The sequence below is a fragment of the Pteronotus mesoamericanus genome, unplaced genomic scaffold, assembly GCF_021234165.1.
Source record: "Pteronotus mesoamericanus isolate MK-2021 breed Mesoamerican mustached bat unplaced genomic scaffold, CSHL_Meso_final contig_100, whole genome shotgun sequence".
Taxonomy (NCBI): Eukaryota; Metazoa; Chordata; class Mammalia; order Chiroptera; family Mormoopidae; genus Pteronotus; species Pteronotus mesoamericanus.
The window spans coordinates 14643288-14665428 of record NW_026554999.1 but is presented as its reverse complement, the minus strand read 5'-3'; the positions used below and the strand labels follow the sequence as shown (position 1 = coordinate 14665428).

At 53.7% G+C, this 22141-nt stretch overlaps 1 protein-coding gene across 8 annotated transcripts in view; it reads left to right on the top strand.

The window, feature by feature from the left end:
* The window catches only part of TLE3 (TLE family member 3, transcriptional corepressor), a 43532-nt gene extending 22153 nt beyond the window's left edge, over positions 1-21379 (top strand). For 2 of the 8 annotated variants that reach the window (XM_054594217.1, XM_054594578.1), the window contains exons 7-20: positions 6865-7069; positions 8651-8667; positions 12130-12249; positions 12904-12954; positions 13636-13788; positions 14245-14386; positions 14887-15071; positions 15862-15938; positions 16718-16967; positions 17280-17527; positions 17991-18138; positions 18905-19055; positions 19909-19985; positions 20694-21379. In XM_054594217.1, coding sequence (XP_054450192.1) covers positions 6865-7069; positions 8651-8667; positions 12130-12249; positions 12904-12954; positions 13636-13788; positions 14245-14386; positions 14887-15071; positions 15862-15938; positions 16718-16967; positions 17280-17527; positions 17991-18138; positions 18905-19055; positions 19909-19985; positions 20694-20801 — 1932 coding nt within the window. In that variant the 3' untranslated portion in view covers positions 20802-21379. Of the gene's footprint in view, positions 1-6864; positions 7070-8650; positions 8668-12129; positions 12250-12903; positions 12955-13635; positions 13789-14244; positions 14387-14886; positions 15087-15861; positions 15939-16717; positions 16968-17279; positions 17528-17990; positions 18139-18904; positions 19056-19908; positions 19986-20693 lie in introns of all 8 variants that reach the window. The other 6 variants (XM_054594136.1, XM_054594452.1, XM_054594649.1 and 3 more) reach the window with 3 other exon arrangements.
* Positions 21380-22141: the final 762 nt, after the last annotated feature.

The following is a 22141-nucleotide window of genomic DNA, read 5'->3' as shown; positions in this document are numbered from 1 at the left end:
TCCTTAGAATCATGTAGCCCAGTGGTTGGGGCCAGATGCTTTGTTGCGGGGGGTGAAGGGGTGCTGTCTTTTGCATTGTAGGGTGTTCAGCAGCAGTCTTGGCTTCTACCCAATAGATGCCAGAGGCAGCCCCCACCCACACTGTGACACCCAACAGTATCCCCAGACATTGCCGAGTGTCTGTCTCTAGGGGGCAGAGGGCTCCTGGTAGAGAACCACTGCTCTCTCCCAGGGCTGTCCAACCTTTTGGCGTCTCTGGGCCATACCGGAAGAAGAGTTGTCTTGGGACACACGTTAAATATACAAACACTAACAAAAACAAAAAAAAATCTCATAATGTTTTAAGTAAATTTATGATTTTGTGTTGTATTTAGGACCACATTCATAGCCGTCCTGAGCTGTGGGTTGGACACCTCTGATAGACAGCATCTTTGTTTTTAAGAGAGGAAAAGCAGCTCATGGACGGACGGTCACGTACTGTTGAGGAGCAAAGCCGGCCGAGGCCCAGGGGCCTCCTTCCAGCCCAGGGCTTGGCCCCACCCTGTGTCCTATGTCTCAGCGATTAGTTCCTGTCTCAGTGGCTCTGCTGACAGTGGTAGGAGGGGGACACAGGGGCGGCAAGTGCATTTTGAGTTCCGTCATGTGAAATTTCTCCTCTTCCGGCTCTTCATCCCCATCCACTTGGCAGGACAAGCCCTTCCCTCCAGGCAGTAGCCACAGTGGGGTCCCCTCTTCCCTTCTGTCTACCTCCTTGGGTACAAATCCTCTTACGAAAATATTTTTTTTAAGTTTTAGGAAAAGAGTGATACTGGGGAAGAAGCACTGCTTGGATTAGCTCCACTTCCTTTAAGTAGTATTTAGGAAGCTACAAGTTAGGTCAAGGCAGCTCCAGGCAGATATTGGAATTCAATTAAAGCCAACGAGTGGGGCCTGTGACCCCCATTTTCAAGGTAATTGCTTCTGCGGCTCTGAGTGAATGCCGCCGTCGCCCTGTCATTAAGCAGGCAGTCGTCTAATCGCTGCGCCTGACAGAGCCTCACAGGCAGGAATTACGGACAGCTGAGGCCCACTGCTGCGCTGGGAGCCAGGCTGGTCTGCACGCCAGCAGGGAGGCGGCCCATCTTGTCGGGGAGGGCTGGCGAGAGTGGGCTTGAGAAGGATGGCAGGGGGCAGGAGGTCGGAGGGCTGTGGGGGTGGTAGCTAAAGGGGTAGGTGTCTTGTGCCCAGCTGTAAAGGGCAGTGATGAAAGGGGCCTAGGAGGCTCTAAGTAGCAACCAGTGGCTGCGCCCATGGTGCTGTTGAATTAGCTGCTCTATGATGGCAATAGCCTGGCCCCCTGGTATGGAAGTTAGGAGGCTTTGGACAAGTTGCTTGATCCCTCCAGGCCTCAGTTTCCCCATTTGGGGAAAAGACTGAGAAGGGGTAGGCAAGTTTCATGTGATCCGCCTGCTTTAGTCTGTCATTGAGGGCTCTCTTGGGCGTGGAGTTAAAGGATTCTGAGGCCATGTCTTGGCTCAGCTCAGAGGGATGCGTTAGGTATTGTCTGGTGTGGGAATGTCTGTAGCTAGCAGCACACTTATTGCATGGATTGAGGCATTTCTAGGGTCCCCCCTTCCTGGTAAAAAAGGCTAGGGTCCAGCATGAGGTTGGTGAAGAGGAGAGGAACGGGGGCAGATCAAGGGAGCCCAGGCTTGCTGGCCCAGCCCACCCACTCTTCTGTGGGGCCACAGGGAACTCAAATGTCCCTCTAAGGAAGACAGACCCAAAGATGTTTCTATGAGCTGGGGCCTGGCAGGGCCCAGTTACTTCAGACCGCTTACTGTTACATGCCCTTTATTCTTGGATCCAAATTATTGGGGGATCCTTGGAGGGTCAGGATTACTGAGCATGAGTGGGGGAACTTTGTTCCTTGGAAGCAACTTGGAGAAGGCATCCCCAAGCACATCAAAGACTCTCTGAGCTGACGTTATATTGACCATTTACAAACCCTTTTTTACATCGCTCTGTGCAAGCCGAAGGTCGTTGAATCTGGAGAGTGGAGGAGCTCTCACCCCACTTGCCCACTGACAATTTGGTTTGCATTTCCTTCGAAGTTATTAGTGGAAGAGAGGTTATAAAGTGTAGATTTTTTTTTTTTTTTTTTTTTTTAAGCAGGAGGTGAGGAGGAGGAAGCTGGAGGTTTCATCTGTCTTGTCACAGGCTGGAGTGTTTGAAGCCCTACCTGAGGTTTCTTGCGTGCACTCCAGGATGTTGATGGACTGGATTCAGTTGATTGAATTTTACATGAGGGAGAAGGATGACGATGAGTGTTTCTTCGAATGCATCTGTTTCTTTCATCCAGGCAGCTGTGGTGGAGAGAAGTAACGCTGGGCTTGCGTCCTGGCTCTGGTTGCTTCTGCAAGAGTCCCGTAGCCACTCTGAGCCTGACCCATTTCTGAACTGGAATCAGAAGGGTTGTTGTGAGCTCTAAAAGCTTTGGGCCTGCCAGCCATTAGAAGCAAAGGAACTAGCAGAGGTCTGGGGCCGCTCTCCCTCTCCTTGGAGGACAGGAGGTGTTCATTCTATGTATTGAGGACCCTGCTTCCTTCGGTGGACATCCTCGGTGCGTCGTGGCTCTGGAAATGCTTAGAGAACTTCACTAAGTGTAACCCCAATCATGAACCCGAGAAGTGAAGCATTAAATCAGCTCACAGAGGCAGAGAGCATGATGTGCATAATCCAGTTATACATACTCTGCAAACGGGGCCTTCCCATCAGCGTCTCTTGTAAGTGGCCGTACCTCCTGAACCCCGGGCACTTGGCACACAGGTGGAGGGAGGATGGGGATACATGGACACCCCACAGGACAACTGTTAAAGGAAGGAGAAGAGCACTTACGGGTGGGCTTGGGTCCAGTTTCCTAGCCCATCTTTTGGGCTTGGAGGTGGAGGGAAGATGGATGACTTGCTTTCACATCATGGCTGGGGAAGCCCCAGTATTAGAAGGACCAGTAGAAACTGGAGGCAGGCTGCTGCGATGTGGTCAGCTCAGGCCCCTCCTCGGACTGTGGACTAGATTCTGTTTCTCCCCAGTTGAAAACACAATCAGTCACCCACTCACTGAGGTGTACTCTGTTTCAGCACATTGTCTTCTGAGGTCAGGGATAAACCACGGGGTAGAAAGGCAGCCTGAGGACGGCCGTGCCTTGCCTGCCTGCCTGGAGAGGGACTGGGGCTGACATGTGGGGATGGTGAGAGGAGGGTCACTGCCAATCGCCAGCTGGCTCCCCTGCCCACTGGGGAGAAAACATTGTCAGTAGACCCCCGCCCAACCAGCCCTTGGATCTGCTCCCACCCTGAGAGGGAAGCCTTGGAGTCTGGCTCTGATGTTCCTGATTCCTGGAGGCTGTCAGGCCACTCCTGACTGTGCCTTCAAACCGCTCAGGGGAGACCTTCTGGCTGGGCAGGGGTTGCTCTTATACTTGGAGATGAGAAGTACCTGGAACCATAAAAGTTTCCTGTCTTCTCTTGCAAAGAAGACACTCCTGCTTGACATGCTAATGGCAGATACCACCCGCAGTCTTGGAAGCGCAGCATCTTTGAAAGTCACTATTTCCCAGATTTCTGGTGCTGGTTCACTTGTTCGTGTTTCAGGGAAGTAGGAAACCCCACTGATGCTCCTTGTCCCAAATAACTGTTCAGCTGCATCTCCATGGACCTTGGAGAGGAGGCATGGATCTGGGAGGTGAAGGGTCACTTTTGGGCAGAGCCGCTCTTCCCAGCCTATCCATGTTTACCTTTTCGGAGCAAACGTGCTGGGCACCATGTTTGAGGTGCTGGGATGGATCAGACTAGGTCCCTGTTTTTCTGGAAGCCACAAATTGCCAAGCATCATGTAAAGATGAAAGAAATAGTTATATTTGCAGTCCAGTCATAGTTTTTGCTGATGTGAATTGAGCACCTCCTTTGCCTTTGCATGTAGTGAATGAAGCATGTGATTTCTTCCACAACCCAAAGAAATGGGCTGCATTCTGATTCCTGTTTTGTGGATGAGGAAACTGAGGCCCATAGAGGTCCTCTGACTTGTCTAATGTCTCAGCTGTTAAAGGAGAGCTGGGCGCCTACCTTAGCCTGTCTGACTCCAGAGTTGGAGCTGTCAGATCTCTTAGAAGGGGGAACTGATGGAGATGATGGAGGCTTCCAGAGGGGGTGGCCTGTGAACTGGGGAAAGATGAGCCTAGAAGGTTGAGTTGGAGGGACGGTAGATCTTACCTGGTAAGGTAAGAAGCAGGGTGTTCGGAATTACTCAGTGGAGTCTTTCCATGGGTACGAATCTTCAATAAGCGCTTTCAATAGAGAGAGAATTGTTAATGAAGGAGTCAGCCTTGTTCCCAGGCAGCAAAGCTGCATCTGTGAAGCCATTCTCCCTTCCTCTGTCTCTTCTCCCTCTAATGATCTTATTGGTCATACACTGTAAAGAGCAGATTAAATATCTCCATTCTTGCTTTCTAGGATTTTACTAAATAGTTAAACCTGGTAGATTTAGAGGGCCTACCAGCAAGTGGTCTAAAATCACAGGGTCCTAGCAGAGACTCATTTTAAAACTGAGTATTTAGATCCAACAATACCAGGGAATACTATGCAGTCATTAAAAGGGAAATTGGATTTGTTCATTACACTCTAAATTAAAATCCAGTTGGCCCTAGCTGGTGTGGCTCGGTTGGAGCGTCGTCCCATATACTGAAAGGCTGCAGGTTCCATTCCCGGTCAGGGCACATTCCCAGGCTGTGGGTTTGATTCCCTGTCGGGGCATGTATAGAAGGCAACCAGTCGATGTTTCTCTCTCTCTCTCTTCCTTTAAAAGCAGTGAAGAAAAATGTCCTTGCGTAAGGATTTTAAAAAATCCAATTATATAACAGTAAGGTTAACAAGAGCCCATTTGTATGAAAATACATTTAAATTTGTGGATTTCCATGAAGGAAAAATCTAGACAGATGAATAGTGTGGCTCTTCTAGGGAGTGGGATTGAAGGGTAAGATTTTTTTCAAAAAATTTTCTTAATCTACTTATTTGTATCTGACAGTGAGCATGTATTATTTTTGTAATGATATAAAAATTACATTTTCTTTTACATTCCAGTCCCAGAAAAGTCCGGCGGGGGGTTCGGATCTCTGCGCTGGGCGCCCGTGACTCCAGCTCCTGTGTCCCAGGGCTTGGGTCCTGCGGGGGCGTCTTGGGGCAGATCTGGGGTCAGGCAGCACTGGGCCAGGGCCTACCAGTAGCTTCTGTAAAGTGCCTGGCAGCAGACATCCCCGGTCGTGGCGGCAGGTCCCAGCCTTTCTCCTGGAGCAGAGAACCGAGCTCTCTGGGCCAGGCGTGCAGTGGGAGCTGCGGTTGCCATGAACTTTGAGGTGTGGGCCAGTTTGGCAGTTTACAGCTTAGCCGTGGGTCTCTAACTTCTGACCTCAAGTACTGCCTCCTGGAGCCCCACCTCCAACCAGAATGGTGGGCCTTGACTTTGTTCTGCCATCTGTCAGCAGTGGCCCAAAAACCTCAGTTAGCCTTGACAGACGAGCTTGTCAAACTTCTGTTCTTTGTACCCCCTCAAGAACTTTTTGGCTTTTTGCGGGGGGGGGGGGCATGCTCCTTAGGAATATTCTCTGGATGAGGTTGGTAGTTGACTGATTTGAGTCCAGATCCCACTTACTAGAGATGGGACTTCGCTGGTTACTGCCTGCCCCCTCCCACCTCCCAAGTGTCAGTTTGTCCTCTGTATAAGGGGCACAACCCCTCCTTTGCCAGGTGGTTGGAAGGGTCAGAGATAACGTTTGGAAATGCCCAGGCATTCATTAATGTTGGCTCCCTTCTCTTGTGCTAGTTGAGAAGAAATGTATGCACAGCATATTCAAGGCTTCAGCCACTACTAAGAAATACTTCTATCCCTATGAAGGATTTGGCACAATCTTAGAATGTTAAGATAAAGGGCATTTAGTTCTGGTTGCTTGGGATAGACCTATGGCTGCCCAAGCCAATTCCTTGAGTGGGGGAGGCAAGGGGGAAAGAGAGGACCCTGAAGCCAGTGCTGGGGTGGTATCTGGAGCAGTGGGCCTTAATCCTTCACTAGGGACTGTTATCATTGCTATTGATGGTATTACTGAGTTAATCGGGTCAAAGTTTTAGAAAGTAGGGGGTGCGGCATTGTAAGCCATCTGCTAAATGGTAGCTACTGTTAGGAGTAACCTCCTTGGGGTCACACAGCTGGTAAGTGCCCAGAGCTGGGGTTTGAATCCTAAACTATCTGTTTCGAAAAACTCTATTCTTCTTGTTACCTTCTTCACTGTTCTCATGTCCAGGGGCATTAGCTGTCATTTCACTGGCCCCAACCTCCTCTTGACCCTGGGACTTGGCTGCCGTAGCCACCCCCGCTCTCTAAGGCAAGCCTGGGTTCCTCGGTGTTAGGGAGCCTTCCTCGGGACGGACATGGGCTCAGGGTGCGGGGCGCTGGCTGCTAATGTTGGAGGCATGGAAGCGTGAGCAAACATGGAGTGCTAGGAGCTTAGAGATGGGCGTCCTCTGCTGAGAGGGAACCCTGATGACTCTGGTTTTTAAATGCATGCTTTATTTATCTTGGACTCTTAAACATACATGGAGAAATTCTGTCCTGAATTGGGTGGAGGGGATGGGCAGTGTTTGAAGACATAAATTCTTACCTAAATTGCAGTCCGTTAATAGACTTCCTTCATTAAGACAGCATGTGGACTGAGCTGGGGACAAAGGTTTTGGGGGGCTTTGTTCCCCTGCCGCCACATGAAGTAGCAAGAGGGATGGCCTGTGGCTTCCCCTGCCCTCTTCTGCATAGCTGTGCTCACCACCAACTTCATTGCAGCAACAGCAGCTCCAGGCGCAGCACCTCTCCCACGCCACGCACGGCCCCCCAGTCCAGTTGCCACCCCACCCATCAGGCCTCCAGCCTCCAGGGATCCCCCCAGTGACGGGGAGCAGCTCGGGGCTGCTGGCGCTCGGAGCCCTGGGCAGCCAGGCCCACCTGACGGTTAAGGACGAGAAGAACCATCATGAGCTGGACCACAGAGGTGCGGCCTGGAGCTGGGGCTGGGGACAGGGCTGGGCTGGGGGCAGGGGTCTCGTAGGCTCCACTGTAAGTGGACACAGAAAATGCTATCTCCCTAGGACAGGAGTTAGCAAAAGGTTTGGAACCATCTCTTAACCTCCTGGTGCATGGAAACCAGAGCCCCCAATCCCTGATCTGCACCTGGGATTCTCTGCCCTGGAAGACACCTTGTCCATTCAACCTGGAATACCCTCCCACCTTCGTGGCTACACCCTGCCTTTCCTTAGGGGCCAGCCCCAGTCCCATGCCTCCCTGGCTAGGCTGGGGTCTCTTACAAATTGCTCTAAGAGCTTGAGAGGTGGAGTCACAAGACTGAGCCCTTGGTTATTGTCGTCTCGTATCCTACTCCTGGAATGTTTTGTCCTCAGCAAGATCATTAGTCCTCTGAGGACCAGGGCCAAACTCCTGGGTGTTGAACCTAGCATGTGTGTCTCACCAACACAGGTACCTTAGAAAAGGTATGCGGTTGACACACAGTAAAGACTTGTGAGTTGACTGTCTTTTAAGTAGAGGTGGGAATCACACTACTCCCAAGCAGAGGGGTGCTTGGAAAGGCTCGGAATGAGGACTTGCCCCCACCCTTCCTTGGCCCTTACTGTGAGGATCCAGGAAGCCGCACGGAGTCGGCCGAAGCTGAGTACTGTTTGGCTGGGAAAGGGAAGGAGCTAGCTTCCTGGAGGACCCTTTCAAATACTGCCACCTTGTGTGGTCTGCCCTTAGGTATTTTTTTTCTAGCTTTATTGAGATATAATTGACACACCACATCATGTAACTTTAAAGGATTCAGGGTGATGTTTTGATTTGCCCTTAGGTATTTCCTAGGGCAGTGCCTTCCAAGGCAGCTGGCACCACACTCTTGGGCCCTGGGGGCCTGGAGGGTCACCATCCCGCCCTGGCTGGGGCCCCAGGGTGGCACCACATCGTGGGAACCAGGGACTGACTTTTCTGTCCCTGCAGCAGGTGGCGCTCCCTTCAGAGGAAGAGGCCTCCCCATGGCAGACAGGAGAGTTAGGTGCTGGTACTGACCAGGCAGATAATTAGAGGCCTCAGCCTCCGGGGGTTTCTGGCCAAAAAACAGAATGGTGTTCATTAAACAATAAAAAACACCACTCTCACAACTTCTTTTTTTAAAAAAATAATAATGTTCTTAATCCCAAATCCTATGGATGTTTTGCATAGCATGATCCTTCCCAAGCTTGTGGCTTAAAAACTGTTAACCGGCAGCCTTGGTGTCCTTGGTGTGTCCGGGAGAGCCAGGCCACAGGCCACCGCACCCAGGCCTGGTGGCTGGGGGAAGCATTGGAATGGGGGCAGTTAACTTCCAAGCTGAGAAGCGTCACCAAATGCCCTGCCTTGGCCGACTCGCAGTGAAGCCAGGCCTGCTGCTCATTTGAAAACCCATCAACTAATAAAGGATGAAAACTGACTTGATGAGACTGACTTTTTTCTTTTCTTTCTTTCCTTTTTTTTTTTTTTTTTTTTTTTGGTCTTTTTGTCTTGGGGGCCCTGACCTTCCTCCCCTCCTGGCCTTCGGTCTACAAAGAGAGAGAATCCAGTGCGGTAAGTGTGAGCACTCTGGAACCAACTGGGTGTATTTGGGATGCTGGGAAGAGGGGACCATGTGGTCTTTTGGCAGAAGCGGGGGTGTTGTCATGAACCAGGGGTTGTCACATGTTGAGGATGACCTTCATTTGGGGAAGCCTTCATCTCTCCAGGCTTTTGGTCCATCATTTGTCAAATGAAGAGCTTGGGCTAAATGAGCGCTCACTCCCTTTACAGGAGAGGTGATTAACCGGAGAGGTCAGCTGGCTGGCCCTGGGAACTCCAAGGGGTCTGTGGAGTGTCTGGGCTGAAGCCAGGGCTTAGGACCCAGGTGCCCACATCCTGGGCAGGGGTACTTCCCCATTCCCTAGATTGGCTGCCCTCATGCAATCCTGTGTCCTCATTTCCTCCAAACACCTGAGGTTTCTTCCTGTTCTGGGTTTAAGAAAGTGCTAGCAAGTGAACGTTAAGGCCAGGCTTGCTTGTGTGTCTGCCAGCTCTGAGATTTGTTGTAAATCTTTCTGATCACACTGAGGCTCAGAGGTTCTGTTTCAAGTGAATAAGCTCCTGAATAAGCACAGTGAAGTCTGGATAAAAAAAATCCTCCAGCGATTAGCAAAGCTATTTTATTCCTCGTCGCTGTCCTTGTATCTGGGGCTATCTAATCTGTTAGGATGGCCTTGGTTATTACCTCGTGTTAAGTAGGACTTGGAAGGTCAGGCACTTAACCAACCATCCGCCCTAGCTCCCCATTGCAGCCTGCTGCCCAGGCTGACTTTAAACCTCCCCGAGCAGCAGTGCTCCTGTTCTCTTTGGACTTGCCTACATGCTTTGAAATCCAGGTGCACATTTGGGCCCAGGAGTAGCTTGGTACACAGGAAATCACTGAAGCTGAAAATCCATTTTGATGGCTTTAGTGTTGGTCCTCAGAAGGTGGCATTTTTGGAGAGGAGGCTTGCCTCAGAGAAGGCCTAGACTGGATGCCTCAAGGGTTACGTTTCGTCCTGGCTTCATGGGACATTGGATGGCTCTCTTATCCTCTCCCAGGCTTAGTGTCTTTATCTCTAACATAGGCATCTTCCTGCCCAGCCAGCCTCTCGGCTTATTTAGGAAGACCGCCCCCCCCCACCTCCCACCCCCTGCTCAGAACAGGATGGAGGGTCTAGCGATGACCTGGTTATTGGACCTGCTGCAGAGCGACATGGGTCATTGAAACCCAACACCCTCCCTGTCTTCACGTCATTCTCATCCTCATTGCTATTTGCTCTTGGTTTTGTGCTCTAGTTTAAGAAAGCTTTCTGCTAAAAGAAACCCACGGGGGCCCCTGGAAGCCGAGTTCTTCACTCTGTGGCACTGGCCCATATCCATGCGCATCAGACTCGGGGGTGGGGGGTGGTGCAGGGCGCGGGGGGCAGGCGCGGGCCTCTGGAGAGTCCAGTGGGAATGAGTCAGGACGCCATTCTGAGGCTGGGTGGGCAGCTCGGGAGAGGCAGTAGGCTGTGCGCGTGTGGGGATGGTGTTGCAGGGGGTGTAGACTGAAGTAATCAGCCCTTTGGAAACCAGGTTGTCAACAGATGTGGCCCACGGCTGGAAGGACAGGCCTGTGCCCAGATGGGAGGGGGGATGGCTGGACGGGCTGGAAGCCGTCCCAGAGGGGTTAGTCTGGAGTCCAATTAGAGGTAGCTTCATTCATATTTCCTTGCCTAGCCGAAGCAATAAAAAATACTTAGTTTTTTGGCTGCCTGCCAGCCAGAGGCGGGCTGGATCGATGCCGCTAAATGCCTGACATGACTCTCCGGTAGCAGCAAGGGTTTTCAGCCTGACTGCATGAGAAGAAAGAGCTCGCTGTTCTCCGAGCTGCGCTTTGGGTCGCAAGGAGAAACACGAGCTGCCACACGCCCCCTCCTCCCAGCCCGCCCGCGAGGACAGGGCCTGGAAGCATTTCTGCTTAGCACGGGGTGGCCACCATCGGAGGAAAGGAAATGAAATGACGGTGATTTTTCTGCCAGGCTTGCAGCAGCTAATTGAATTGCGGCCGTGCGCGCATCGCCGCCACTCACACGGCTGTGGGGAAGGTTGAGCTGCAGTTCCATTATAACCTCCATTTTTTTCTTCAAGGCTTGATAACTCTGCCATTTTAATTTGCTTCAGGCAGAAACTTGGCAGGGAAGGGCTGCCCAGAAACCAGCTTAGCAAAGGAAATTAAGTTCTGCGGCTGGCTCCCCCAAACGCAGGCACTAACCCCCAGAAAGCGGGAGACAGAGGTGCAGGCTCATCCCTTGGTGCCCTCTTGTCAACACATGCCCCTCTGCACCATGCACCTCTTCACTGCATGGAGATGTCTATGGCCTGGTCTTGTCCTTCCTTGGACTGGAAGCTCCTGGAGAGCAGGGCTGTGCATGCTCCTTCCTGCATCCTGGGCCACCCCCCTAGGTCTGATGTAGGGCGGGTGCTCAGAACAGGGCTTGGTGGTGAGGAAGTGAGGAAAGGTTAGGGATTTGGACCAGACTAAACCACAACCACCCTGGGGGGTGGGGGCATTGGTTCTTAGTTCTCTGGGCACAGAGGTTTGCTGGCAAGTGCCACTCCCTACGTTCCAGTCTGGTGTTGACAGCCAGGTAATGGCCATTCCTAGCCACTGACATGACAGAGAGCCTGCGGGTCCTCTGTGGGTGGGGTGGCTCTCTCACCTGGGAAAAGCATCATTCCCAGGCTGCTTGGGAGGCTCTGCTGCCTCGGCTTTTGGCCCATCTTTTCTCTCCCCAGGCCTCGCGTTCCGAAGTGTTCTCATCCTTACTTGCTTCCTGTTTGAAGGGAGAAGTCATTAGGCTCCTCCAGGCCTGTGGAACCTGGCTTTCCTTCATGCTCCCTCCTGCTGGCGGGCGTTGGGCACACTGCCCAACTTCTTTCCCATTGTGACAGAGGGACAGGGAGGGTTAATGCTTTTTCCCATCTTTCGGAGGGAAGATGATGCTGTGTTTTCTGTCTCTTTATAACCCTGGTATTTCTCTAAAGCTGTCCCATCACTGAGAAAGCCTGTTGGCAGCCACCGGTCCTGTAGGGGTCAGTAGCTATAGTTTTTTGCACCTGGCCTCAGTTGGTCAGCCCTGATTCATCTTTCAAGACTGGGTGCAAATTTGGCTTATCCCTTCTTAGAACAAACAAGTGTAAGAGGCATGAGCTGGGGTGGAGGGGGGCAGGTGTGACTCCGCCCTGATGGAGTGGAGCATGCAGCCTCATGGGCCAGAAGGCACTGGCTCATTGCAAGGTTAATTACTTAGTAGCAGCAGCTTTGTGATGCTGCCAGAGCCACTCCCAGGAGGGAGTAGTCCCGGGAGTTAGGAAGGCTTTCCTGATGAGGCACCAATGCAGCCGCGACCTGTGGACATGAAGGACACCTCCAGTGACTTCCTCAGTCACCGCGCCTAGCTACAACTCTGTGTGTGAAATGTTTACCCTGAATCTGCTTCCTGCTTCCAGAATAACTCGGTGTCACCCTCGGAAAGCCTGCGGGCCACTGAGAAGCACCGGGGCTCTGCAGACTACAGCATGGAAGCCAAGAAGCGGAAGGCTGAGGAGAAGGACAGCCTGAGCCGATACGTGCGTCTGGGTGTGGTGGGCTCTGCTGGGGTTGTGTTGGGCAGGCTGGGACATGGGAGAACCCACAGGACCTGAGGTGTGGGTGAGGCACAGACATAGGTAGGGGTAGGGATAGGAGTGGTGGCAGCCTGGGAGGAGGAGGGAGGGATCTGGGGAGAACTGAACTGAGGGGGCACCTCCTACAGACAGGCCAACGACCCCAGCTGCCATCGCAGCCCTCCTGGAATGCCCAGTCTGCTCTGTGGCTTTGGACACGTTGCACAGCTGAAGTCTCATCAGCTGCATTTCTGGGCAACGAAGCGCATCTTCCTTCCCACACAGAATGTGGAAATGGTGAAGTGAGACTAGATCACTTCCTTGTAAATTATGGCAGAAAACAAAACTCACTGGGAAGCAGTGTCTGGCTCCAGAGAGACAAGTAAAAGGGGCCTAGAACTATAACGGGGCAGGTGGTGGTGAGGCTGCCTGTGGGTGTGGCAGCAGAGTGACCTCAGAGCTAGGAAACCGCTGAGGAGGAGGAGGGCTGACTTTGGTGGACCTTGGGGTTTGGCCCGGATTCAGATCCTGGCTGGTAGAAAGCAGGGTGAGGGTGGTTCATGCTCACTCTTGGGTGGGAAGGGTGTGGCCTCTTACTGGCTTCCCCTTTGGTTGCAGGACAGTGATGGGGACAAGAGTGACGACCTGGTGGTGGATGTTTCCAATGAGGTAAGGGTAGACCCGGGTCGCAGAGTGCCTATTGGTTTGGGAGGTTTGAGAGTGTTTCTTCCCTAAGTGGGAGCTCTTGTGTCTCAGCTGCTCTGCTAACATTACCAGCAGCGTGAGCAGGGCGAAGAGGCCTCTGAAGTTGGGGCATCAGGGTGGTGGGGAAGAGCTGGGCAGGACGTTGCTGCGTGGTGGCTGGGCAGGCATGGGCAGCAAGAGGCTCCTAGGACAGGTCTCCAGAGAGAGACCCTCCGAGATCCCAGAGCAGGGCCAGCACCTGTTCCTCATGTTCCTCCTATTCCTCCTGGTGAGCTGTGTTCTTCCCACCACCCTGGGGCCTGAAGGTGGGGGTTCTGAACCCCCTGGGTCAGGCTCAGCAGAGAAGGAGGAGCTGAAGCAGATCTCCCTGTGGCCCAGCGGCCCAGATTTGAATCCTGGACTGTGTGTGATTTTGGTCTGGTCACCCCACGCAGGCCTTGGTCTCTGCATCTTGCGGGGTGGGGGGGCGGTCTAAGGGCTGCGACTAGATCATTAAGAACTAGCCACCCTCACTTTGGGGACCAATCTATTTCAGCCAAGCTCCTTTTTATATCACCCGGGCCTACTCCCTTTCCATCCCAGAGCAGGAAGGAGTCTAGGCTGGTTGTTGCTTTGAGTACAGTTCTGCATCACTTGTGTTTTTAGGACCCAGCAACACCCCGGGTCAGCCCTGCCCATTCCCCTCCTGAAAATGGGCTGGACAAAGCCCGTGGCCTGAAAAAGGATGCCCCCACCAGCCCCGCCTCGGTGGCCTCCTCCAGCAGCACACCTTCCTCCAAGACCAAAGACCTTGGTCATGTATGTGGGGTCTGCCCTGGTGCTGCAGAGGCTGGGAGAGGGTTGGGGGAGGGCTGGGGAGGGTGGGGATGGAGGGGAAAGGCTCTGGAAAAGAGACTGGAGCTGGGGTGGTGCTGACCAGAGGGCAGAGTGGTGTAGAATGAACGTGGGTTGGGGTTTGGCTCACGTTCAAATGCTGGCTTTACCACTTATTGGCTGGGCCCTGCGCTTAACTAGTTTACGTTTCTGAGCCTTGGTTACAGCATCTATAAAGTCAGAATAGTCATCGTAGTCTGTACTGAACAAGGTTGGGCAAGAGTTGAGTGGCTGTTGAGCAGAAGATTCAAAACTGGGGTTGGGGCTGGCCCCATGTTTCATGTGGTGACCAGCACTGGGCTTGCGGCCAGCTCCCAGTGCCCAGCACTTGGGATAAAGAGCTTCATGGCTCCCCTTGGTCTCTGTGTCTTCTCCTTTCAGAATGACAAATCCTCCACGCCTGGGCTCAAGTCCAACACACCAACCCCGAGGAACGATGCCCCAACTCCAGGCACCAGCACGACCCCAGGGCTCCGGTCGATGCCAGGCAAACCTCCAGGCATGGACCCAATAGGTATCATGGGTAGGCACGATGGGGCTGGGGTGCCTGTGGTTGGGGGGTGGTCCTGCCCAGGCCAGAGCTGCAGCTACGCAAATGCGCTGAGCCTCTCCCAGGGGCTGCCTTTGGGAGGACTTCATGGGCAGGTTTCAGGAGGAGATGGACCGGTGTTAGCACTGATTTCAGCACTGATTTAGGGCTTAGTGGGTCCACTGCTGGGGTAGGCTTGTGCAAGCCCAGTGCCCACGTCAGGACACCCACGGTTTGTTCCTGCCTCTGTTTTAGTTCTGTGAGGCTCTGAACGACCCCCTTCTTTGGGCTTCCATGACCTGCTCTATAAAAAAAAGAGTGAGCACAACTCTCAGCTTGAACCTTTTCAAGCTATGTAGATGGGGGTGCCAGTTAGAAGGGCTCACTCTGAGGGGATTGCTGTTAGGTGGCCCGGTGGCCTGGGTTCTGTCCTGGAAGGAGGGGGGCCTACTCCCCGTGATGGCCGCCTCCCACTGATGCCCACCTCCTTGCAGCTTCAGCCCTGCGCACGCCCATCTCCATCACCAGCTCCTACGCGGCGCCCTTTGCCATGATGAGCCACCATGAGATGAACGGCTCCCTCACCAGCCCCAGTGCCTACGCCGGCCTCCACAACATCCCGCCCCAGATGAGCGCGGCTGCCGCTGCCGCCGCCGCTGCCTATGGCCGATCGCCAATGGTGAGCTTTGGAGCTGTACGTAGACTTTTTGGCTCCTTTTTGGGGGACTGGCAAGGAGTAGGGAGCTGGTGAGGGTTAGGGGGCACTTCCTATACACCAAAGGGGACCTCAGGGTCTCATGACCAGGCAATCAGCTGCCTTTGGGGTAAAGTGCTCCTTAGAAACAACTTGAGGATCAGTAGACGTGAACCCCACCCCTGCCTGTCCATCGTTGCCAAGTTCCCTCACATGATGCGGCCTCCCTGACTGCCCCCTTCTGTCTGGGAAGTGGAGCTGATCCCTGTCTGCCTGGGCTCCGCTGGGATGGGATCCCAAGATCAGTCAGGTGACTTCCAGGGAGCAAGGGTTTAGCAAACTGGGCTGCATATTATACCAAGAATTGTCCGTTGGCGTTGAGCAGTTCGGACTGGGTTGGTAGAGAGAGGGGTGATTTTCAGGAGAGAGTTTCGTGATTTCCTGTACCTGAGTGGCTTCCTCTTCATGTGACAAGCCCGCTGGGACACTGTGGAGGGACTGAAGTGGGGCGGTGAAAATGGGGGATACCGGGTTCAGAGTTGGGAGGTCTGGACTGTCACCCCATCCCTGCCCTTATCCTGGGCGCGGCACTGGGCCCTCCTGGGCCTGTTTGCTCTGAATCAGTGAGGCCTGCTCTGCTTGCCTGTCCCGTGGGCTCTGAAGAAGCAGTGCTGTGCAGGCAGGGCGCAGGGAGTAGAGGAGGAGGAGGAGGGGCCAGGGTGGGGGGATATATGGTGTATCTCTCACGAAGGGCTGGCCTTGTCTTGCCTTACAGGTTGGTTTTGACCCTCACCCCCCTATGCGGGCCACGGGCCTGCCCTCAAGCCTCACCTCCATTTCTGGTGGAAAACCGTAAGCTCTGGCTGTACTTACTGCATGCTCCTTGGGGAGGGCAGAGGAGAGTACAAACCCCCTTCCCCATCCCCTGCCCTGGTGGGCCTCCTTTGAGAGGTTCTTAAAGGTCAGGCTGCAGCCCCTTGTCCACGCTCCTGATCAGCCCAGCGTTCTCTATATAAGGGGAACATAGAGGGGTCCCAGGGCATGATCACTGGATTCTGGAAGGGGAGGAATATGGCAGAGGTTGGAGCCTCCTAATCAAATGTCACAGTTGCCCTGGGGTTTCTTTGGGTTCTATCTATTTGAAACATCCCCAGCTGACACCCACTGTAGCTTAAAACAGTAGGCAGACCATGCCTGCTCACCTCCTAGCTCTGATGCACACTTTATGATTTATTTGGGGATGTAAACAGATCCCCACCCCAATATCACTGGCTTCTGAAGGAGGGGGAGGCATCCTACTGGGTCCTTTTGAGGGGTGGTCGGTGTGTTAGGGGTGTTGTAGATAACCCCTATTTGTAGACTGTGGAAGAGGCCACTCGAAGGCACAGGTGGGGCTAGTGACCTAGTTTGGAGCAAGGATGTATAAGGAGCAGAAGTCAAGGCAGGAATATTAATCGTTCCCCACTCTGGTGGGGCCTGGCCAAGGGAGTTGGGGTTACCAGGTTCCCTAAGATTTTGGGGGATGCTGGAGGCAGAGAGGCCAGTTGGGGTGATGCCGGTGGAACTGGGCAGGACATGGGGGCACTGGGGAGGACTGGGGACAGCAGAAGTGACAGTTCTCACCCTTTCAGAGCATACTCTTTCCACGTGAGCGCTGATGGGCAGATGCAGCCTGTGCCCTTCCCGCACGATGCCCTGGCAGGCCCTGGCATCCCAAGACATGCCCGGCAGATCAACACACTCAGCCATGGGGAGGTGGTATGTGCGGTGACCATCAGCAACCCCACGCGGCACGTCTACACAGGTGGCAAGGGTTGTGTGAAAATCTGGGACATCAGCCAGCCAGGCAGCAAGAGCCCCATCTCCCAGCTGGACTGCCTGGTGAGGATTCCAGGGCTGTGGGCACTTAGATGGGGCGCGGGGGAGCCGGGGCCGGGGGGAGCCCTGTCAACCTGGCCCCGCTCAGCCGGCTCACCTGCCCGAGCCCTGGTTTTACTAACTGGAGATGATACTGACCTCCTGGGGTTTGTGGAAAAACGCAGGAAAAGATCGAAGGGCTGTGAATGAGCTGTGGAGATGGCCGGGCAGGATGTGGACAGGGGTGGCAGGGGTGCTCGGAATCGCTGGGGGTGATGCCCCTGGTCCCTGGAGAAGGAGGTGGGCCACGTCCCACACTGCTCTTTCTTCCTCCAGAACAGGGACAACTACATCCGCTCCTGCAAGCTGCTCCCCGATGGGCGCACGCTCATTGTGGGTGGGGAGGCCAGCACGCTCACCATCTGGGACCTGGCCTCTCCCACGCCCCGCATCAAGGCTGAGCTGACGTCCTCTGCCCCCGCCTGCTATGCCCTGGCCATCAGCCCCGATGCCAAAGTCTGCTTTTCCTGCTGTAGCGATGGGAACATCGCTGTGTGGGACCTGCACAACCAGACACTGGTCAGGTGAGGCCACGGGAGGGACCCTGTGCAAGTCAGCTGCCCTGTGTCTCAGTTTCCCCTGTGGGAGAGGGACATAGTGCAGTATCTTCCTCAGAATGAGACAGTGCAGTGGTAGCAGGGATGGCCCGGAGCCAGCTCTCGGCGTACCTTGGCCGTCTTTGTTCACCACATTACTGTTTGGCTTGTGTATGGCCTCAGCCCCTAGTCATGCTGGGTAATGAGGAGTCACAGAGTGTCCACCTAGGGAGGTTCCTTTTTTATGCGCCTGCTCCTGGGCAAGACCTCTTCAGTGGATGGCGGGGGCAGGGGGTGGGTGGCAGGCCTGGCTCTGCTGCGAGCTCACTAAGTGGTCAAGGGCATATGGTACCCCCTCCTGGGTCTCAGTTTCCTCTTCTGCTCAGAGTCTGTCAGCTTGGCATTCAGTGGTTCCCTGGGCTCATCCCTCCTCCCTGCTTGGCCTTCATAGGCAGTTCCAGGGCCACACAGATGGGGCCAGCTGCATAGACATCTCCCACGATGGCACCAAGCTGTGGACTGGGGGCCTGGATAACACCGTGCGCTCCTGGGATCTGCGGGAGGGCCGGCAGCTGCAGCAGCACGACTTCACCTCCCAGGTGAGAAGCCGAGGCTCTTCTTCACCCCCTGGCCCCAGAGCAGTGTATTTCCTCCTGGGACCCAGTGAGCTGCGTCGGGGGACCAAGGGACCCTTATAGGTGGTCATTGCTAATGGATTTGAGACCAACCTGAGCCATCTGTGAAGGCTTCCTGGAGGCGGTGGCAATGAAACAGAATCAACAAGTCTTTGGAATTGGACACACTTGACCCAACTGCTTAGATTTAATTCTTAGCTTCTCCACTGTTGAGCACTTTGGCCTCAGTTTCCTCATTTCTGAGGTGGGAATTTTAGTAGGTAGCTACAGTGTCTCCTAGGTCTGGTGTGAGCACCTGAAATGGCCCCTCGAAAAGCCTCAGCCATTACCCTGGCTCACAGGAAGCCTTCTGTAAACGCTAGGTAGTATGGGGTTTGTTTGTTTTTATTACTCGTTTTAACATTTTAGTCATATATACTTAATGTTTTAGTTTTTTATTGACTCATTTTTTTTCTTAAGGTAAGGAAAAAGTCACAGAAAGTAACTTTAAAAGATCTGTGCCACTGCGAGTCGGAATCCTGGCTCTCCTGCTTACTTTCTTGAGTCAGCAACCTCTCTGAGCCTCGGCCCCCTTACCTATAAAATGGGGGGGCACGGGGAAGTGGCATCCCATACTCCTGGGCTGTTGGGCCAAGGGAGAGGAGGGCTCGGCTTTGCAAAGGGCAGGTGATGAGGAAGGAGTGGTGGGACCTGGAGGGCAGAGGAGGCTGAGCTCGTCTCCCCCTTGCAGATCTTCTCACTGGGTTACTGCCCCACCGGAGAGTGGCTGGCCGTGGGCATGGAGAGCAGCAATGTGGAGGTGCTGCACCACACCAAGCCGGACAAGTACCAGCTGCACCTGCACGAGAGCTGCGTGCTCTCCCTCAAGTTTGCCTACTGCGGTGAGCCGGGGGAGCGCGGACCCTGGCAGCCTGGTCTGCCCTCTGTGTGCAGATGAAGGGCCCCAAGCTTACAGTAGGAGCAGAGCCTCCGGACCCTCATTGATGTCCCCGCAGCCTTATCCCTTGAATACAGATACTCCCACAGGGTACTGAGCTCTCTTGACACCAGGCCAGAACCAGTTGCTGCTAGCCTAGGGCAAGTGAACTGCAGACAACTTCTCTAGGTGGCTTCTTCAGGCAGTTAAGACTACAGGCTTTGGCTGAGAGCCCTGGATTGGACTGCCTGCTCCTCCACTGACTAACTGAAGCCTGGGACACATCTTATCTTCTCTGACTCTGATGGGTCTTACTCTGTAGCCTGGGAGTAGCACAGCGCCCACCACATGGCTTTGGGGAGCACAGTGCCTTAACATTGACAGCACCCGGGCAGAGTAAAGGCACCCGCTGACCACCATCATCAGGTTTGGTCTGCAGACTCAGGGCTTGCTTTGCCATTTTCCCACAATTCCTGCTATCTTCCAGTAGAAATAAGAAGGATCAGTCCGCTTTAGTGGCTTTAAAAAAAATGTTTTTGGAATGTGTAATTGCTGCAATTAAGTGTGAACCCTACCTTTTTCCATCTCAGCCCTGCCCACTTTTCCCCCTTGATTGCAGAGAAAGGTATTCTCTGGGTGTCCATGATGCTGTTATGTGTCTTGCTTATTACAAAGTGCCTCTTGAAAGCAAGAGAGTCAGCTAAGCACTGGTTAGCAGTTCACACTGCGTTTCCATGGCAGCTGGCCATGTCTGGAGTAGGTCTTACTTTAGAGGGCAGCAGGTCACAACCTGACCTTTCTTTGCCTCTCACCTGCAGGCAAGTGGTTTGTGAGCACTGGGAAAGATAACCTCCTCAACGCCTGGAGGACACCGTATGGAGCCAGCATATTCCAGGTACCGCCTGCCATCTGAGCACCTCTCTTGGTTTTGCCCAGAGTTGGGGCCGAGCCATGGTGATGGCTGTGGGGAGAGTGGGAGGCAAAGCAGGACCTGCTCTGGCCTTTCCAGCCCCTACCTGATGGTTCCGGTGTGGGCCTGCAGAAGCAAGAAGTAGGGCATATCAGCGGGACACAAGTCTGCTGCTAGTGGCATCTGACCTCTCAGGGCAAGGGCTTCTGTAGGGTTTCTAGACCCGACAGGAGTGAAAACATGCTCTTGGCTTTGGCCTGTACGCTGAGCACTCCCAGGACATGTGTTAGGCAGTGGAGCAGACAGGGCAGCTTTTTTCAGACAGTGCTACCCGATATTTGAGTAAGTTTGTATTTCATCGATATAAGGAGAGAGCTGAGGCAAGAGAAAAAGGGTCCAGAAGAGTTGGGAGAGAGAGGAGGCTTTTTATGATTTCTTTACGACCTGGGGCCTGACACCCAAGATCACGGTGGGCCCTGTCAGTGAGTTTCTCCTTGTGGAAAAGCCCACAGAAGGGGCGTTTATAACTGACGGTGCCTGCTGGGTTGTGTTCAGAGGCCACGATGTGTACGCTCCAGAGGGAGCTCTGGGCAGGGGCAGAGGGAGGGGCTTTAATTCAGAGCACTGAATTGGTGTGGAGTGAAAGTGACTCCTGTCTTTTTTTCTTCCTGCACCTTCCTGCCTCTCCTCCAGTCTAAGGAATCCTCGTCTGTCTTGAGCTGTGACATTTCAGCAGATGACAAATATATTGTAACAGGCTCTGGTGACAAGAAGGCCACAGTTTATGAGGTCATCTACTAAACAAGGACTGTAACAGGGCTGTCAGACTCTGGGAGAAAAAGACTCAGCTGTGACAAGGAGATCCTGGCGAGGGGTCCCGACGATGGCCAGACCCGCCAGCAGCCAGCATTCCGGGGCTGTGCTGCGGCGGGCTGGGAGGGCGCACCGCACGTCTGACTCTGCGCCGCATTGATGCGCCTCCCAGATTCCGATGGATTTCTCTCCAGTTCCCCTTCACCGTTCTGGCAGATGCTACTAATAGATTTATTTGGAGGCTCATGGCTCCAGCTCCCCACGGACACCTGACTCTCTGTCTTTCCGTCCCCTTTGTTTTGATCTGTCCACATGCCCTGGGCGGGGACACTGGAGAGGACCACATCTGTGCCAGGGGAGGGGGATCTTATTTTCCCTCTTGTGCAGCGCACAAGATCTGTGAAAAATGTAAATAACAGACTCCTATCTCGGACTGGGCAGCGGGGGAGGAGGCTCCTTCTCACCAGAAACGCTAGCCGTGTATTTCGCCTGCTGTATTTGTAATCCACTCGTGGTGGTGGTGTTTTTTTGTTTTTGTTTTTTGTTTTTTTTTTAAACAGAAATTCCTGCCGGGGAAGGGGCGTCAAGGGAGGGGGAGGAATGGGGAGAGAAATCTCGGGGTGGAGGAGGGGAGCTGCAGCTGGTAACCAGACTGACCAGTTGGGTCCCCTTGGGATGCGTGCGCCTCCACATGGCCTTGGGAATTGCCACAGGAAGGTCAGGACTGACACCGTGCCGACCACCAGACTTGAGCTGGGGGCCAGCCTGGGCCGAGCGCAGCAGAGAGGGTCAGAGTTGTCTGTGGACTCCTGCGCCCCGCCTGCCCCTTGCCCTCTGTCACCCTCTCTCAGGGCTCTGACTCTTGCTCACTTACTCTCCCCTCCTTGCCTCGGTCTCTCTTTGGTGCACACTTGGTTATGTTAAGAAATGGAGTTCCTCTGAACTCCCTCTTCGTTCCTTCTTAATCTGTGGACAAAACCTAAAAAGGACAGAAAGTTAGAGGAAAGCATAGCAACTCAGCTCAGGGAGCTACCAGAGAAAAATAGCAACTGATGTGGGTGCTTTTTTTTTTTTTTTTTTTAATTTGAATAAAGAATTAGAAATGATGTCCTTTTATAAAATGCCGTTTCCCCTTTCCTGCCTGTTATCCCTTCCTCCCCGCCTCCCCAGGGGAAAGCGTATTTAACCTGCAAGATGGGGTCTGAAAGGATTATCTCCCCCCACGGCACCCTGGCAGGGCAGCAGGGGCCGAGGACACGGGGCGGCGGGGGGGGCACCGGTATCCTGGGACGCTGTGGTGACTTCTTTCAGCTTTCGGTCTCTCTTTT